Below are 19749 nucleotides of genomic sequence, written 5' to 3'. Positions count from 1 at the left end.
AGCCTGTTTTACTGCAGCTGCCACGACTTGCTCTTGTTCATTAATGTCTCTACATAATTTAATATATGTGTTTAAATCTTCATGTTTCCATGGTCTAATGATATCTCTGCACCAACCATTCGCTTGCTCATAAGCCAGGTGTTTTAGTAATGGCATTGCTTGTTCTGTATTCCCAAAAACTCTGGTAGCTGTTTGAATAAGCCTATCTACAAATTCAGCATAAGGTTCATTAGCTCCTTGTATTACCTTAGATAATTGACCTTGTAAACCTCCATGTCCTTGTAAAGTCTTCCATGCCTTAATTGCATCTGCAGCAATTTGTGCGTATACGCCAGGAGCATATGCAATTTGTTGCTGCTGATCCTCATAAGGTCCCTTTCCTAACAACATATCTAGATTTCTCTGAGGATAACCAGCTGCTGCATTTCGCCTAGCCGTCTCCTTGCAAAATTCCTCATTGGCAACCTTCCATAACAGGTATTGTCCTCCATTTAGCACAGCTTTACACATATTAGCCCAATCTGCTGGCGTCATGTTCAAGTTGTTAATGGATTCGACCATGCTTACAGTGAAGGGTGCTTGAGGACCATAGGTTGTTACAGCCTCTTTTAGCTGTTTCACTGTTTTGAAATTTAAAACTTGGTAAAATCGCTGCCCTCCTGCCTCAAATACAGGGCATGTTAATATTTGAGATCTTGTCTCAGGATCCCAACTATCAACTGCGGGGGTTGGGGGCCTCCCAGCATATGGAGGTGGCGCTGTTGGTTGGACACTTACGTCCTCTGGTGATAGAAAGGTGTTAGTAGCAGTCTCCTGTTGTAACTTTCCCCCTGATGGCTTTTTCTGTTTTACACTTTCTTTCTCTGTCTGACTAGCTTGAGAGGCCTTCTCTTTTACTTGAATGTTTTCCTCTGTCTGACTAACTTGAGAGACCTTCTCTTTTACTTGAATCATTATGTCTTCTCCTTTCTCTACCATTGTCTGAACTGAAGGCTTTGGACTAAGCAAACAAGATATGAACGTCCACAATGGCAATGTGCCATCTGGCAGAGTCCCTGGGCTTTTCTTTTCTATTCTTTTTAAATCTTCACCATGATGGTTCCATTGTGATATATTTAACAACTCCTCCTTAAAAAGCCATGGGCTACATTTTTGTATTGTATCAACGTATGCCCTGATTGTTCTTGATTTTACTGAGATGCCTCCTTCCTCTAACAATTTACTTAACACTCTTTCAGTTTGTTTTTTACTAATTTCTGATCCCGTATTTCTACTATAATACAACCCAACAAGATGACGCCAAACAAAACCGAGACAGAATGAAATAAAAAGGGAACAACAAAAAGTCATTATAGCCTTTCTATCCTCCTGACATGGGCATCCGTCCTTTCTCCCTATCTGTTCCTCAGACGTAAATAGTTTTTCCTCAGATGTGAGCGGTTTTTCTTCCGTCTCACTCATCTCCAGGGACAGGCAACTTAAAACAAAAGTGAAGCAAAATAAAAGAGGAATCTTAAAATGGCTACCCATCCTCTCGCCCTGCCCTCAGGGGCGAGCAGTTTCACTTACCCTCAGTCGCTCCCCGTACGGGCCACCAAATGCCGCAGTCTGGCTGGGCACAATCAGGAGCCACTTGTCAAAAGAAACTAACTTTATTTTTAGAACCACACACGCCAAACAAAATAGCCTCTCAGGAAAAACCCTCAGAGCCTCAACTGCCAACACCGGCTTTTCACAAGCCTCTCTCTCCCACACCAGCTTCTCTCCACCTCCCAAAATCCTCCTGCTCTTGAGGCCGATTGGCTGGGTCACGTGGGCGGAGCCAAAAAAGTCCCCCAATGAGCAGCTCTGTGGTCTGAAAGGGCAGGGAAACAGTCCAATGAGCATCACCGCAGAGGAGCCAATCAGCTAGATGTTGCTGGGGCCGAGGAGCCAATCAGCTAGATGTTGCTGGGGCCGCTGTGAGCCAATCATCAGCCGGCAGCTGGAAGTTTGCTGGCAGCTGGAAGTTTGCTGGGGCCCCTTCGGCTGTGGCTCTCAACAGTTTGTTTATTTTTTTTGTAGTTGTAGATGGACAGAATGCCATTATTTTATTTGTGTTTTATTTATATGTGGTGTTGAGGATCGAATCCAGTGTCTCACGCACGCTAGGCAAGCGCTTTGCCACTGAGCTACATACAGCCTGAGCCCTGGGGTGGTATTCTTTAAAAGAATTTTTAAAATGGCATGCCCTTAGCATTTTAGTAGCAATCTAATATTAAATGTCTAATTTGTATCTTACTTGTAAAAACCTGCAAAGGATTTGATTTCTGACATATGTGTATATGACCCTTCAAATAAAAACAGTAACATTGTTCTTTGTAATCCAGTGGAATATAAACATAGTGATTTGATTCTCTTTTCTATCCATTCAAAAATATATAAACAGAAAACACTCTTTGTCCTACAGACATTGTGTAAGGTTATTTTCTCCATGAAATTGGGCAACCCTGCCCCTACTGGTGGCCTAGGAAACAGTATTACTGTACCTTTCAGCTCCACCTGTGCCAGTCCCACCCTCCTCACTTCACCATGCAAAGTAAAAACCGCCTTGAGTTTTTCATAACTTTAGAACAAATTACATCCTTAAATGACAGTTTTGTCTATTTTTAGAAATCTACTCTTGGAAAGTAAGTATTCTCTCTTAGGTTCTTTGGTTACTTGTGATTTCTTTTCAGTATTGCTTTTGAAGTTCATTTCTCTTGATGCAAGTAGCTGTAGTAACTCATAGTTATTTTGTTCTATAATATTTATCAGCCAGACTCTGTGGCGCACGCCTGTAATCCCAGTGGCTTGGGAGGCTAAGGCAGGAGGATTGTGAGTTCAAAGCCAGCCTCAGCAAAAGTGAGGTGCTAAGTAACTCAGTGAGACCCTGTCTCTAAATGAAATACAAAATAGGGCTGGGGATGTGGCTGGGGCAGTGGTTGAGTGCCCCTGAGTTGAATCCCTGGTACCCGCCCCCCTCAAAAAAATTAAATTGTATTGATATCCAGCTTGTTTTTTTATTATATTGATACTGTCTGTTTTCTGTTGATTCACCGAATAATTTATAAAGAAGAAAAGTTCGTTCAGCTCACAGATCTAGAGGCTAGAAAGTAGAAGGGCCTTGCCTGGTGGGGGCCTTCTTGCTGGCGGGAACTATGGAGTTGTGTGGTGGTGCCAGGTGTCCTGTGGAAAGAGTGCTAAAAGAGAGCGCGAAGCTGGCTTTTAAAGCAGTCTCGCTGTTGGATGACCCGTTCACCCATGAGTGGGTTCCTCCGTTCACAGGGGCAGAGTGGCAAGGCCCAGTCATCCCTTAGAAGCCCACTGGAGCCCACTTGACGCAAGGGCATTAACCGGCACTGGAGTTTGAGGAGGATAGTCAAACCCGCAGTACTCTTTCTAGTCTGCTCTGGCTGTGAATACTCATGCGTTTCTTTGATACAATCAGAGCTGGAACTGGTGCCCAGAGGCAGGACCGAAGCTTTTCAGGTCCTCCCCCTCCTTTTCCCTCGGTTTTCATCAGTGAGCGGCATGCCCCTGTGGAGTTGTTCTTGCCTATTGTTCTCTTGGGTGATCGCTTTTCTTATTTTTTAAAGGAGGTCTGGGAGTTCTGTTACAGCAGTGTAGACGTGTGCTAATTTCCTCTCTCAGAAAATATATTCACCAACAAATGCATTAGTAACTGTGTATCATAGGTACAACTTTAAATTAATCTTTCACTTTGCTTAGGGTGGCTTTTAGTAAAGTGGCATCCTTTATTTATTTTGAATTTATCAATATTTTTATATATAGCTTATCCTCTCTCTGTATTGTTTTAATAATTTTTTCCTAAGTTGAGATTTTATGAATAGTTTTCCTGTAATTCAAACTTAAAAAAATCTTTCAACTTTTATAGTTATGTTTATTAATTTATTAGAAATTGAGTTTCAAATATAGTCTTAGTTTAAAATATTTTAGTTTATTAAAAAGTTTTTTGGATTTGTACGTTTTTAAAAAGTAATGTGCCATTAAAACAAAATAGAAATACAACAAAAGTTAAGTTCTCCTTCTACTTCTGATTTCCATTTTCTGTTCTCTGTTAAGAAGAGAAGAACTGTGCTTTTTACTTCTAAAAGAGGCGAAAACTTTGTCCTTGGGTTCCTGCTAATCATTTAATCTTGTGATTCTCTTGGCCATACTTTACCGATTTAAAGAGAATATTATACTCTTAGAAAGGAGGAGATTTTTAGGGTGCTTTTTTTCCTACTTGGTGTTCATGATATCATTTTTGACCTGCCGGTCAGTGTGATTTCCTGAACTGAGTTGGTTGACTTGGAGGTGGCTGGTCCTGTGCACAGCTCTGGGTGCCTGGGTGGGGGAGGCGGAAGTCACCCCTCCTTGAGGAGCTTTGGAGTCCTGCAGTAAGTGCTTCCTGGTGCAGATGCATGTTGTGATCTGTGCTGCTGTGATTCTCCACACCTTCCAGGGGTCCTGCCAGAGCAAGAACCATGGCTTATTTTGGAGAAGGGAAAGGGCCCATCCACATGGACAACGTGAGGTGCACGGGCACAGAGAGGACCTTGGCCAACTGTGTCAAGCGAGACTTCGGGAGACACAACTGTCGACATGGCGAAGACGCAGGGGTTATTTGTGATTACTCTGGCACGAAGACCTCGGGCAGCAGTAGTACAGGTGAGTTTCCTCCTGGGACCCAGAGAGTCCAGTGCCCAGTGCCCACCTCTGACTGCCCAGCACCCTGTCAGCAAAGCCCAGGCAGTGAGGAGGTGTGGTCCCCTGCGCCCTGTGTTGGTGTGTGCAGCATTGGCAGGGGCGGGCCAGGCCCGAGGCGGGGGTGCCCGACAGGCCCTCTGGTCTTGGGTCAGCTTGTAGACTCTCAGCCCTTTTCATGTCACAACTTGTTGACAAAGCTGTCAGCTTGTGACCACCCCCTGAGGGTTCATTTTCTTCTACTTCCTAAGAAGGAAAGAACGGAAAATTGAATGGAAAACTGTGCAGCCTGGACTGGTGTGTCTCTGTGCTTCTTCTTTACAGCCAGGGCTCCTGCAGCACCCGCCTTTACTCCTTAATATTTTAAATATCGGGGCGGGGGGGATTTTTATAACTAACTTCAAAAAGAAAAAAATTGCATCTTGTGGATTCTGTTCTCTGAAATTTAAAAACATAAGGAAAATGAGAAAATATTTCAGTGTTAGTCAAGCACAGTAAGGCCTTGGTACTTCAGAAGTCAAAAGAGACCTGGTATGTTCCACTTTGGTGAGCTGAGGATCTCTGGGAGGGAGGGAGTGAGAAGCCAGCCATTTCAGAGGAATCCCAGGATGTGAGTGAGGAGGAGGGTCAGCTCTCCAGCTGACCGTAGGGCACTCTCTTTATACCTCCAGTAGCTGACGGGGACTGTGCAGCCTGGACTGGTGTGGTCTCTGTGCTTCTTCACAGCCACGGCTCTTGGCGGCAAGTGGTAAGCTCGTCTTACTGCGTGCTGTCCAGTAGTTTAAACCACACTTGCCTGGTTCTTTGCATCATGTCAAATTTCTAAATCAGTTGAAGGAGACATAAAAATCTATGACCCTGGAGCATCCACCTGAGCCCATCCCCGTGGTTCGGCCTGTGGTCTCCTCACTGCTGTATCTGTCTGGGGCCTTCAGGGCCTCCGTGCCTCCTGCAGACAGGGCCCCTGGCTCAGGAACAGATGTTTCCCATATGAGTGAGGTCAGGGAATCGTGGGTCTGGCTCTCATGTCCAGGGCCAGGCCTGGCTTCCCCAGAGACCTGTCAAAAAGTAACACCTCTTGCTCTGTGACAGTGGACAGCTCTCCTGGCATGAGCTTTGAGTTTACTCACTCAGACTCCGCCATTCCTGTCCTTGGCTTGGTCTTGACCCAACTAGGGTGCTCACTATGGGGAATGCATGTTTTTCTACCATATTATGATTCACAGAATCAGCTGCGACTCATTTCTAAGAGCTGAAGGTCAAGGTCTAGACGACATGCCTCTGAGATAACTGGGCAGATTACTCCTCTTGGTACACATTGTTGAACTCTTTCTCTACCAAGAAATAGCTCCTGGGGACTCCCTGTTGGGCTCCCTGTGCCTGGGTGTTGTGGAAGACCTTGCTGTACCCTGACCCTGGCGTAGTTCCTGCCCTTCCCTTATCCACTGAGAACAGCGTGCTGCTGAACTTTATGTTTCTATACTTAACCAAAGAAACAAATAGCCCAGGGTAAATTCTATTTTGTAAGATTATTTTTAAAATCAGCCATACCTCCTGCTAGGTCAAATGGTACACACCTGTAATCCCAGTGACTCAGGAGGCTAAGGCAGGAGGATTGCAAGTTCCATGCCAGCCTCAGCAACTTAGTGAGACCTTGTCTCAAAACAAAAATAACAAAAAAGGCTGTGGGTGTGGCTCAATCCCAGGACCCCCCAATAGTTGTGCCTTGTTATGTCTGCACTTCTTCTGTAGGCCACCTTTCATGTCTTTAACTTGACTCTTGTAAATTCTTGACAGAGGTGGAACGTTTGACTGACACTCATGAATAGTTTACCACTTGAATTCACTCACCAAGCTCTTAGATGCTAATGCAGTTTGTGAGCAAATGTACATTCAGATCAAAAGTCTCTCCGAGTAGAGAGCTTTGCTCCTCTGAGCTACATTTTTATGTGTGGCTGGGATCCGAGCTGTATGTGGGAGCTAATTTAAGCCATGATTGCCTTTGTAGTCCTCCCTGCCCCTAATGTTCCTGAACCAAAGACAACCTCTGTGATCAGAGAGGAGGTGAGCTAGGCAGGTTCACGCTGTTCAGCAGCCCATGCAGTACCGCACAGATGAATGCCAGAGATCCATCAAACTTGTCTGCTTGCACATTACTGTCATTTGTTTAAGTGAGAAAACTTGCTTTTATTATCATAAAAAGTTTCCTATAATTTGCAGAAAAAAGGAATGTTACAATAGAGAAGAAAGTAATAGGGGAATATGTCACGTAGCTTTTTTTTTTTTTTACCCTTTAGCAGTGTGATATCTAATTAATGATCTAATTTGTTAGCTTTTCCACTGCTGCAACCAAAAGACCTGACAAGGAAAAGTTCTTTGGCTCAGAGTTGCAGAGGTCTAAGTCCATAGAGGGCCGGATCCATATTCTGGGCCCTCATGGTAGGAGGTGGTGGAGAAGGAGGGCAGGACAGGGCATGGAAATCAGGAAACAGAGAAAGAGAGAGCTCTGCTCACCAGGGTCGAACTCTACACCCAATGGCAAGCCCCAGTGACCAGCTCCTCCAGACACACCCACCTGCCTATAGCCCGCACCTGGTAACACCTCTCAGGGGATTATGCACTGATTGGGGTCAGACTCTCAAACTCAGGTGTTTCACCCCCAAGCCTTCCTGAACGATCTCACAGGAGCTTTGGGGTCCCCTCATCTAAACCAGAATACCTGCTGGCTTACATGTCTCCCCCTCTCAGCAGCGTGATTGAATTAATGGCCTGTTTCTGCTGCAGAGCCCCTCTCGGCTGTTTGTGGTCTGAGATTGTTGCACCATCGGCAGAAGCGCATCATTGGTGGAAAAAATTCTTTAAGGTAAAAGGTTCTTCAAAGGAGATTCTCCACATTATAGAGTGCAACTTGTGTTCTTCTGCTGTTACATGGGAATTGTTCTATGCATTTTATTTTCTAAACTAAGTACTCTTATACTGTTAACTGCCCTGTCCTTTACCTACATTTGATTGATACAGACCATGTTCTTACATCATTATCCTATGATTTATGTCATAGATGTGTTGCTGAAAAGTGGCATGATAGAAACAAAATAATGTAACAGAGACCTGGGAACAATGTGGAATGCATTTGATTTAGAATAATGTATCTGATTTGGCTCGTTTCATTGTAAATCTTTGGTTGCTGAGTGCAGGCCAGCACTGTGTTGACTAAATAGGTCTTCAGCCTGCTTGGGTTAGGTGGGTGGGGAGAGGACTGTGCTCACACCCCATTGTCCCAGAATGCTGGGTGGCACCTACTACCTGCCTTTGGCACCTCCCCAGGGCTGCTGCTATTTGGAAACCTTCTCCAGGTAGGAGGCAGCTGGCCTCCTGAGTCTCTTTGGAGTCTGCTTCCTCACACCACAGGCCATCAGAGCCATCACTTTGAGGCTTTTCTTTGGATCTTTTGTCTTTTATGCGCATGTGGCTCCCTCTGTTTCAGGGGTGGCTGGCCCTGGCAGGTTTCCCTCCGGCTGAAGTCACCCCATGGAGGTGGCAGGCTCCTGTGCGGGGCAACGCTTCTCAGCAGCTGCTGGGTCCTGACGGCAGCTCACTGCTTCAAGAGGTATGTGTCCATCCTTGCCAGCACCCTCCTGCTTTGGGACCTGGGTGTCAGAGCTGGGCTGTGAGCCTTCTCTGATGGATGCTTCTTCAGCTTGCGGGAGTGAGGGGTGACAGAAGGAGCACCTTGCAGGCTCATGTTACATGAGATCTGGGTCTGGGGAGAAGAGATCATGGGCTTGGCCAGGGAGGCAGCTGTGGCGATGCTTTCCTGAGGTGAATCACAGCTGGTAGATATAAAAGCTGCTTTGTCAATAAAGACACTAAGGAGCAGGCGTGCGGTTCTGGCAGCTTAGACGCTGTTTTCTTCTTGCCAGACCAAACACTCCGCCTTATTCAAGGCTGAGAGAGGATGCTCAGCTGTGGGCAGGCGGCCTCCTCATTGAGTGGCTTCTGTCTTCTTGGTGGTTTGTCTGAGAGTTCTCTGTGTGTACCATCTAGAAAGGCAGGTTGCTTCCATTTTATCCTTGGCTTTCATGCTGGTTTAGTCCTGATTATTTCCTCTTATTTCCAATACTTCATTAGTCAATCCTATCTTCCTGGTTCCAAGGGGAGACCCTGCAGGAAGCCTGCAGGAGGACTGACTCCTCTCCCCTCATCCAGGGCTCTTTGTGGGCTCTAGAGGGTGGCCATTGCCTCAGCATGAACTTTGGGGTGTATTTAAAATACACACTAAACCTGGCAAAACGTGATCACTGAAGCAAGGTGATGTCAATGAGGTGTTTGGTTATACTCTTAACTTTGTGTGTTGGAAAAGTGTCATAATAAAAATCTTCAAAAGAATATGCATTGTATGGTTGATGATTTCTTCCAAGCAAAATTTTGCTTTACATTTTTTTTTTCTTTCACACTGGGGATTGAACCCAGGGGCGCTTACCCACTGAACCCCCCAGCCCTTTTTATTTATCTATTTTTAAATTTTTGAGACAGGGTCTTGCTGAGTTGCTTAAGGCCTCAAAAAATTGCTGAGGCTGGCTTTGAATTTGCAATCCTCCTGCCTCTGCCTCCAGAGCTTCAGGGACTGCAGGTGTGTTCCACTGTGCCCAGCTTACATTCTTTTTCTCACATGCCCTCATAAGGCATGTACCTTTGCAGACTACTGTGTAGATTTTGTTCATTCACTTCAGCTGCCATATGAACTTTCACTTCTGCTGTAAAACTTATCCAGTTTATTGAATCCCCTATGGATGGATAGTTAGGTGATTCCCATTGATTGACTGCTAAAGCACCATTCAGTAGAATACGCAGTATGCTGTGTCTCACCAGGGCGCGCGTGTGGGAGCCTCGTGCTGGGTCCTGAGGTGCCAGGCTCCCTTCAGTTCAGTGAGGCCCTGCCAGGTGTCCTCAAGAGAAACTGGATTCATTCACGACACAGCACTGTGGAAGGTTCTGCCTGATCTTTCCGCTTGAACCTGATACTACCAGAAATTTTAATTTTTGCTAATTTTAGAGATTTGGAGTTTCTTTTAAATTGCATTTCCCTGATTATTGTTTCCCTCTTTCATGAACTCTACTGTTCATGTCCTTTGCCAATTTTCTATTGTATTATCTTTTTTTGTAGTTGACTTAAACATTATTCTGCATATAAAGTCATTTCTGATATGTCCAGAACTTTTCCCAGTCTGGACTATCCCTTTTACTTGTTTATGGTTCTTTTCTTATGAAAATATGTCAATTTTTAAAAAGTCTCATTTTCCTTTAAAGTTTGTAAAAGCTTTACATATCTCATTTTAAAAATCTTTCCCTAGACTCACATTAATAAAGATATTTTTACTTTTTTCTAAAAAATTTATAGTTTTGGGCTGACGTTGTGGCTCAGCAGTAGAGTGCTGGCGCAGCACGTGTTGGGGCCCTGGGTTCAATCCTCAGCACCACATAAAAATAAATAAACAAAATAGGGTATTTGTCCATCATGACTAAAAAAAATTAAAGAATTTATAGTTTTGCTTTTAATATTTAGACTTTCAATCTGTTAAGTTTATTTTTGTGTATGGCATGTGGTGTGAGGAAGGGGCCAACTTTCACATTCTTCTTTGTGGATAGTCTTCCCAACACTTCTTTTTTTTTGAATGTTCCATTGTTTACCCACTAGTTTATGTGAACTATGTCATATATCAAATTCTCATATATTCTTGTTTCTAGGATCTCTAGTCACTTCCACTTATCTGTTTCAATAAATATTTTTGAAGTAATCTATTCAAGGTGTTGCCAAAAATATAAATCTACATTTTATATCATATTTGTCTGGGATATAATTGAGTGTGAGAATGCTGCTATATGCCAGTGGGCTTAACGCATTCCTGTGTTACCTGAGTAGCACAGGTAATAAAGATTATATTTGTTCATTAACTTAAACAATTATTGAGCCCCTGAGGCCCAGTAAACGCTGTGCACTCATGGTGCAGTGGAGACTGAGACAGGTAAAGTTCTGCTATCATGGAGTGTATGAAGTGGCTGCAGAGTCCAGAGGAGGGAGACATCTATGTTGCTTATGACCAGCAAGTGCATAGGGCCCACAAGAGTGCTTTTGTCACTGTGTAGTACTATACATTAGACGTCGAGGTTCCTGGGTGCCTACTGCACAGCCACAGGAGCTCTGGGGCTGGCACTTGATCAGTCATCTCTGGTTCCTTTGGGCTCCAAGGCTAAGAACCGCTTGCTCCATTGATAGACTAGAATATGATCTGGACTTTTGGAGGATGGTGATGGGAAGAATGTTATGGAGCTGACGGATGCTGCCTGTTCAGTACCCCAGTTGCTAGACTGAGAAAGGCTCCCTTGGTAAATTAATTATAGTCTGTGTGCCAGAAGGCTGGGAAAGATGAGTGATATAAATGTCTGAAGACAGGCTCACGGTGCTGCAGATTTGCTAGGCCAATTCTAATAAGCAACGTGGAATAAGGATGAGCACAGTGCCTCCTTCAGTTCATGAAGCTTGGCTTAAATACAGCACATGTGGAAGACCTCTGAGCTTTGACGTCCTGCAGCCCTAATACAAGTCAGCAGTGCAGTGAGTTTGCTGCACGATTAACTCAGCCTGGGCAGCACCCTCAGAGCAGTGCTGCCTGGTCTTACCCTGCTCTAGCTGCTGTGAGGACGTCATATCTCGTAAGGGAGAACTGTGCTCAGTGAGGGGTGCTGCATGGTGAATCTTGAAGGACAGGCAGGTACAGAGGGGAGATTTGTAGTTATTTTGTATTTAACACTAGAACAGTTCAAAGATGGAATGAGCTATATATGTGGGAGGAAAATTATTTTGTTATGGGATCTGTTTTAACAAAGAGGCTGGATTTGTGTAGCAGTAGAGGCTGGTGATGGACAATATCCAATGTTAGAGTGTAGTGGTGAGAGACATGAGCTGCAATGGAAGAAGAGCAGAGTTTGGCACTGGTATTGTGAGTTAGGGTATCAGAACTGGGAAGTATGTGGTATGGTATGGTATGGTACTGTTAGCTAGGTTGTCAGACCTGGGATGTATATAGTGACTTAGAAGAGACAAGGGAAAAGACTTAGGATGTTAAGGCTGTAGATTTCTGTTTCATTCACTAGGCCATGGGAGATCACGGTTTTCTGAACCTTGAAATATGATTAAGAGGTGTTTGTGGAGAAGAGTCATTTGGAGATGTGTGAGACAGGTCTCATGTTGGACAGACATCTAAGGGTGTGACAGTGAGCTTGAAATGATATGAAACATCTTTGCAATGCACTTGTATGCCTTTTTATGCAATGACTCAAATTTGTCTGTTTTACCAAGCAGAAGGCCCACTTCAGTAAGAGCACGAAGGACTGCATGTGAGAGTCCAGGTCTGTGTTTATTCCAAAGGAAGAACAGTGATGAGGCTGTTGTAATAGTGAAGATGAAAGGTAGAAAGCAAAGAGGTTATCCATCCGTAGTAGGTGGCTGCACGAGCCCATCCTCTGTGTTGCATCGCTTAGTTCTTTGAACTGGTTCAGTTTAGTAAATCATCCATCAGGAGGCCAGAGCCTAGGTGGGCTACTAGGATGTTTGAGCATCTCACAACCTGGAGGAAAAGGGAGGTTGTATTTTAAATAGGCAGTCACCAGAAAACTCAAAAGCTTCTGAACACACCCTAATCCAGTGCACACTCAAGGAGAGGTCTTGTGAATAGTGGAAGCCTCACAAGCTTCTGTCAAAAATCGAGGTGAGGGTTGTTAAGCGTATACTTTTCTCTGTAAGCATTTGATGTCAGCATCAAGCGTGTGGAGAGTCGATGAAGCCAGGGTTGCAGTGGCCGGCACAAGGAAAGGACTGTCGTCGTGCAGAGGAGTGACTGTGGGGGTGGACAGCAGGGTCCAGGCAGGCAGGGAGGGAGTCACACAGGGCAGCACTGAGGGGAGCCTGAGTGTGCTGCAGACCCGATGCTCAGTGTGCTGTTGGCTGTGGAGCTATAGAGGGAGGGGCAGCGGGTAGATACGGGACTGGACAGAAAGGTTTAGGAAGCAGGTAGAAAGGGGAGCAGCCGGCAGAACGGGTGTGGGGCTGGCAGGAAGGTTTAAGGAGCAGGTGGGGGGAGGGGTAGATGTGAGCTGCAAGGTGCTGGGACTCTCAGTGAGCAAAGCCAGTGCCCAGGGCACCAAGCAGCATCTGAGCAACATCCTGCTCAATGGGGCTTCTTTCACCCCAGGCGACATCTGACAGTATTTGGAGGCTTTTTTCACAGCAGGGAATAGTGGGTATATGCACTGATGGATCTAGGGAATAGGACCAGGGAAGCTTGTAAACACCCCTCGATGCAGTTGCCTTTACCACAAAGAATTATCTGGCCCAAAATGTGAAGTGTTGGCATCGAGAAATCCTGCTTTAGGTTGATGTGTCAGAATCAAGGTATGTTGATTAAAAAACAGGCTTGATAGTTTTCAATTTAGTGAATTTTGTGTTTCTATTTGAATCAAAGAGCTTTATGGGGAGGCAGCTAGCACCTCATTAGAGGGCTCTTCTCCCTGCTCAGGAGGATGTAAGCCATCTAAGAAATTAAAGTCTAGGATAATTCATAAAGAACAAAGACACAGAGTCAGAAAAAATAGTTTTAAAGGATGGAACCCCTGGTAGGTCCAATCCACACAGGAGCTGGAGGTAGACAACTAGAAAATGGCTCCTGTGGTTTATTTAAGGGGGTACATCAAAGGCAGGGATAAGGTTTCAGAAGTGGAGTCTTGCTTCTGATGTCTTGCCCTCAGCAGGTTGATTGGCATCTTGGCAGATCACACCCATCTCTGAGAGGCTGTGTGGCCAGGTGGTTGTAGCAGGTCACCCTTTCTTGGGTGCTGTGTGGGACTAGGCAGAGTGGAATAGAAATTTACATGTATTTGCGCAATCTCACTCTGTAGGACTCCATGGGAGTTCCGTGTTCCCGAACACCAGCCCATGGATGGCTCTTGACATAGCTTCTCATGGAATAAAGAATGCCCACACCAAAGGTGAACATCCGTCCATTCACAGAATCACCAAACAAGTTGCATTCCTCATTAAGGAGGCATTGATGTTCCAGATGTTTAAGATTTTTCAGTGAATGCCACAGATAAAGATTTCTGACCTGCAATAACTGTTACTTAAGGAAAGATAGAGAATAATAAATATTTTAGAAAATTATTTATTTATGCTGATTTATTATACATGATGGTAGAATGCATTTCAATTCATAGAACACATATAGAACACAGTTTTTTCACATCTCTGGTCGTATAAAGTAGAGTCACACCATTCATGTACTTGGGGTAATGATGTTCATCTCATTCTACCATCCTTCCTACCCCCATGTCTTCCCCTTCCTCCCCCTTTGCCCTATATAAAGTTCCTTCATCCCTCCCATGCTCCCTCACTACACCCATTATGGTTCAGCATCCACATATCAGAGAAAACATTTGGCCTTTGGTGTTTTGGGATTGGCTAACTTAGCATGATATTCTCCAACTCCATCCATTTACCTGCAAAAGTCATGGTTTTATTCTGTTTTAATGCTGAATAATATTCCATTGTGTATATATACCACAGTTTATTTATCCATTCATCTACTGAAGGGCATCTAGGTTGCTTCCACAGTTTAACTATTGTGAATTGTGCTGCTATAAACATTGATATGGCTGTGTCCCTGTAGTATGCTGTTTTTAAGTCCTTTGGATATAGACAGAGGAGTGGGATAGCTGGGTCAAATGGTGGTTCCATTACAAGTTTTCTAAGGAATATACTGCTTTGCATATTGGCTGCACCAATTTGCAGTCCCACCAGCAATGTATGAGTGTGCCTTTTCCCCCACATCCTCTCCGACACTTTATTGTTGTTTGTATTCTTTTTTTTTTAATATTTATTTTTTAGTTTTCGGCGGACACAACATCTTTGTTTGTATGTGGTGCTGAGGATCGAACCCGGGCCGCACACATGCCAGGCGAGCGCGCTACCGCTTGAGCCACATCCCTAGCCTGTTTGTATTCTTAATAGCTGCCACTGTGACTGGAGTGAGAAGAAATCTTAGAGTTAGTTTCGATTTGTATTTCTCTAATTGCTAGAGATGTTGAATATTTTCATTTTATTTTTTTGGTGTTAAGTTTTTTGAGTTCTTTATATAACCTAGAGATTAGTGCTCTATCTAATGTGCGTGTGGTAAAATAGACTTGTAGATGAAAGAAATTAAAGGGATACGGATAGGGATTCCCTATGGTTCAACATTCAGAAATCAATAAATGTAATTCATCACATCAATAGACTTAAAGATAAGAATCATATGATCATCTCAATAGATGCAGAAAAAACATTCAACAAAATACAACACCCATTCATGTTCAAGACTAGAAAAACTAGGAATAACAGGAACATATTTAAACATTGTAAAAGTTGTCTATGCTAAGCCCCAGGCCAACATCACTCTAAATGGAGAAAAATTGAAAGCATTCCCTCTAAAAACTGGAATAAGACAGAGAACAATAAATATAATAAACAGTGAACTACATAGTCTGTCAGAAAGGAAATGGGGAGCCAATTAGGTATACTGTAGTTCAGGGAGTGTGCGGACAAACGTGGGTTGCAGTTTAACATGAGTGTGTCAGGAGGCTTCACTGAGGTGATGTCTCAGTAAAGAAGCTGAGAACATAATGAATGCACCTTGACCTGAAAACACAGGAAAGGCAGTGAACTTATTCTCTTAGTCCTCACTAGGAGTAGGTGGGTGGCACCAAGAGCTCTGAGGGATATCAAGTTAGGTCATGTGTGTTTCTGCTCTATGGAGTTTCAGGATAAACTAAAGATCCTGCAGGGACAGAAGACAAAGGCGGCAAATGCAGGACAATAATTCTGCCCTGTACTCTTCATTTCTGTTTTGTTGATGTTTGGTCTGCATTTCCCACTCATTCTCCACATTTGCTTATTCTCAGAAAATGAGTTACTTGGTGGTAATCTAGATTTCAGGTGAAATGAAGACGGGAGGTGGTGACAGAGAGGGTCAGCAGCAGTGGGTTAAAGGAATGAAAGGAAATGTTGAATTCACAAAAGGGGCTGATGATTTGGAACTGAATTTTACACAACTCCGCTGGCAGTTTTCATGCTGAAAACCAGCTGCTCATTAGCTCTGTCTCTCAGGTATGGCAACAGCTCCAGGAACTATGCTGTTCGGGTTGGGGATTATCATACTCTGGTGCTGGAAGAGTTTGAAGAAGAAATTGGAGTGCAGCAAGTTGTGATGCATCAGCAGTACCGACCAGACAGCAGTGACCATGACATCGCCCTGGTCAGACTGCAAGGACCAGAGGAGCAGTGTGCCAGACTCAGCAGCCATGTTCTGCCAGCCTGTTTGCCACTGCAGAGAGAGCGGCCACAGAAGACAGCCTCCAACTGCTACATAACAGGCTGGGGAGACACAGGTAATATAAGCTCACCGAGAAACAGACAAGAAGGCTGGGCTCGTCTGCTGTTATCCAGTCGGCAGGAAGATCGTAAATGGGTTCAGGCTTAGCTGCTTGGAAATTCTTAGGCGTGAAATGTTTGCATGTAATCTAGATGCATTTTTAAGAGTACTGTTAGTTCCAGTTAGAATTCAAACTGAGAGAACTCAGTTGCTAGTGGGCCTTAGGAGTGGAGAATATCCTTATCTGACTGGAGAGAGGACAAGGGAAGAGATTTCAATACCATACCCCACGATTTAGGCCACATAGTCTATTTTAAAAAGCTCCCCATATGACAATGATGTATTTGGCCTAGCAAAAGGATCTGGTGTTAAATAGTTTCTTTATCAAGCTAAGTATAGATCGGACAAAAGTTGAGGTGCCAAGTGGAGGCTGAGATTAAGGGAAATACACTTTCTCCCTCATCCTTCTTTCCCATTCTCCTCACTTGCAACCACAAAGCAAGAATCGTGTTCAGCTGGATCCTTCTATGAATATAGCCCTTGGCCTTGTCTTGCCTAGAGTTTAGGCACTGTCAGCTAGTGCTTGCTCAGGATAGGCCTTGAAACAGACATCAGTCTCACTAGGGTCAAGATACAGGCCTTCCTAATGTACTGTGCTCATCTCTAAGCACATCACATCACTGAGGACCAGGTCCATTACTTCATAAGGGAATCAGTCCTTTGATATCACATCTGAATTAATAGAAATGACCAAGGAAGTAAATTTTATATAGTGGGTTTTTTTTTTTTTGTGTGTGTGTGTGTATGTGTCCTAGTTATTCCAATTTAGTTAACTGGATAAGAGAATATGAGGAAATCTATATTCAAACTAGGATAACAACGAGGACATTATCTATCATACATTTAAGCTACTGAGCAAAGTAATGAATGGTTTACCAACAAGCAGAGTGCACTGCACCAGGTGTCAACTATGTATGGAGAAGGATGTGTGGTATTTTAGCTGAGTCATCCTTATACAATGCCATATTCCCATTTAGCACCTTATATTTTATATTATTGCATTTATATTTAATCCTCAAATTCAGTGACGTAGGTGATTCTCAAATGTGCCAAAGCAAAATCAGCATGAATTTAGCTTTTTATTGTACAGAATTCAACAACTAAAGCCCACATGAATGTGCTTTCTCCAGGTTACCTTTCTCTGCTACCAAACTCAGAAACGTTACTCATTATTCCTAAAAAATTCAGTATGTGTGAAGGTTAAGTGCTGACAATCAGAAAGGCCTCTAATGACATTACATGCCACTTATAGTTATCACTCACTTTGAACTATACCAATGTCACAACAGGGGTTTGTTTTGGAGACTGAAATGTTCATTAAACTTGATTGGTAGCTGGATCTCCTTGATTAATATGGATATTTGGTCTGAGTAGGACGAGCCTATTCAAGGACACTACAACAAGCAGCCATCCCTGTACTTCCCAAGAGGTTTTGTGAAGAACGGTATAAGGGTCGGTTTACAGGGAGAATGCTCTGTGCTGGAAACCTCCAGGAACACAGACGTGTGGACAGCTGCCAGGGAGACAGCGGGGGACCACTCATGTGCAAGAGGCCTGGAGAAAGCTGGGTTGTGTATGGGGTGACTTCCTGGGGGTATGGCTGTGGAGTCAAGGGCTCCCCTGGTGTTTACACCAAAGTCTCAGCCTTTGTACCTTGGATAAAAAGCATCACTAAACTGTGATTCTGGAAACCTCAGAACAAATAGTATTAAAAGGAACTTATGAAAAACTTTTAACCTCAACCTTTACCTGTAAACCAGATGACAACTGTGAGGGTTTCATGTTCCTTGATATTTGTTTATAGAAATTGTGTACCTTTGCTGATTTTGAGACTTTGTGAAGTTTTGGTTCAGATACCTCAGTGTTATCTTTAGCATTGTTACCTACCCAAATTTTACCGAAGTAAACTTTCTCTTACCTTTTTTTGGTAGCAGGTACTTAACCCAGGGATGCTTAACCACTGAGCCACATCCCTAGCCCTTGAGGCTGGCCTTAAACTTGGCATCCTCCTGCCTCAGCCTCTGTGATTACAGACATGTGTCACCACACCAGTGAGTAACTCTTGTTACTCAGTGAGCAACTCTTAACATTCTCTAGATTATTTTCATTAAAGATGTTTTACATTTGCCTGGACTAAGTCCTTATGAGTCAGCATAATGTATGGAATCAAATTTAAGTACCCACATTTGATCTTAAAGGTACCCTTTACTAGAATGTCCAATGAAGTGATCTGCTACAAAGATACTTTATCTTTGTTAAGAACCAAGCAACAAACACAAGAGGAAAAATGTTCTATATGTAAGCTACTAGCAAATTATGAATTTTGGATAACATGAAAAATACTAGTTGAATATACAACTGATTTACTGGATATGTTAACTCACTCGAACAACCTTTAACAACCACATCAGATCTGTAACTTAGTAAATTGTTTCTCAGCATTAGGCTCAAAGTTTTCTGGATTGTGTTGGAAGAGTGCCACCTACTGGAACTTCCCCAATAATTGGCTTCACCTGTGGGTTTCAAAATTCTGGTACAGTGCAACCTATTAAAAATACACCAATAAAAATGCTTTTCCTACCTATTGTGCTATTAAAAACCTACTTCAATCACACTGCAATTAGTGGCTATACAATAGCTTAAAGACCAATAAGATTTTACAGAGGTCCTCATTTTCATATGAGGAAAACAGGCTGCTGCTAAGATGAACTAGTTGATATGCACTTTGATAAATTCAAAGTGCAAAAATAAAATAAAATCCAGTGCTGCTTTTATCTCAACTAAAGGCAAGTTTCCTGCTAGCTTTCCTGGAGGGTGAGACAGATGTAATGTCCTTATAGGACATTCTTATTAACACCAAATCTTTGCCTACACATAGATATTTCCCTTCTGCAATCAAATCATATGCCCCCTTTTGCAAAAAGGGATGCAAACCTACAGGTACTTAACAACTTTCTAAAAGGTGGTTGGTTTTAAAAACAAAACTTGTACTCGTGAACCATTAAAATGCACAAAACACCCAGGAGCAATTCCAACTCCCGAGCCACATGCCCATCTGCAAACATTACATTAGGGCAATGCCCAGTGCCCTGGCTCCACTTCCAGTCCAGTCTCCAGCACTCTACACAATCAGGTGTCATCTCTGCCTCTCTGGAAGTGGCCCACATTCTACCCTGAATGTTTTCCTAAATAGACCTGTCAGCCTGACTGGCACATTCTGAAACTCTTTACATCTGCTATGCCAAGAATCCCACTGCTTAAGATTCCCCCTCTCTCCAGGACCTTTCTTCAGGGCTAGTTCTTCTGTGATTAACTATACATGGCACACCTTGCACAAAGGCTTAGGACAATGTGCATTACAGCCCAGAAAGTAACCCAATCCTGTAGCGAACCTTTTTAACCACATGCCCTTTGCAAGTAACCTACAATGATTGTGCAAGAAGTTTTAAACAGACAAGGAAACCATAAATTTAGAGCAGTGAACACATGGCCTGCAGTTTGC

General features: G+C 43.5%; 1 protein-coding gene across 1 annotated transcript; it reads left to right on the top strand.

The window, feature by feature from the left end:
- The first annotated feature begins 3179 nt into the window (after positions 1-3179).
- On the top strand, positions 3180-18288 carry LOC124103074 (neurotrypsin-like). Its single transcript, XM_046459565.2, has 6 exons — positions 3180-3286; positions 4487-4692; positions 7513-7591; positions 8213-8335; positions 15923-16203; positions 17622-18288. The coding sequence occupies exons 1-6, from the start codon at positions 3180-3182 to the stop codon at positions 17927-17929; spliced, it is 1104 nt and encodes a 367-aa protein (XP_046315521.1). The 3' UTR covers positions 17930-18288.
- Positions 18289-19749: the final 1461 nt, after the last annotated feature.

This window comes from Marmota monax, unplaced genomic scaffold (assembly GCF_021218885.2).
Source record: "Marmota monax isolate L192 unplaced genomic scaffold, Marmota_monax_Labrador192_F-V1.1 WCK01_AAM20220418_F8-fsc00039, whole genome shotgun sequence".
Lineage (NCBI taxonomy): Eukaryota > Metazoa > Chordata > Mammalia > Rodentia > Sciuridae > Marmota > Marmota monax.
The sequence above is the reverse complement of the archived record's forward strand: the minus strand, read 5'-3'. Positions and strand labels throughout refer to the sequence as shown.

What these genes read in the sequence shown, in the direction of transcription:
- LOC124103074 (XM_046459565.2), top strand. Translation starts at nt 3,180, where the DNA reads ATGGAGTTGTGTGGTGGTGCCAGGTGTCCTGTGGAAAGAGTGCTAAAA. An exon ending in GGTGGAAAAAATTCTTTAAG is followed by an intron (nt 7,592 to 8,212) that starts GTAAAAGGTTCT and finishes CCTCTGTTTCAG; the next exon opens with GGGTGGCTGGCCCTGGCAGG. An exon ending in GCAGCTCACTGCTTCAAGAG is followed by an intron (nt 8,336 to 15,922) that starts GTATGTGTCCAT and finishes TCTGTCTCTCAG; the next exon opens with GTATGGCAACAGCTCCAGGA.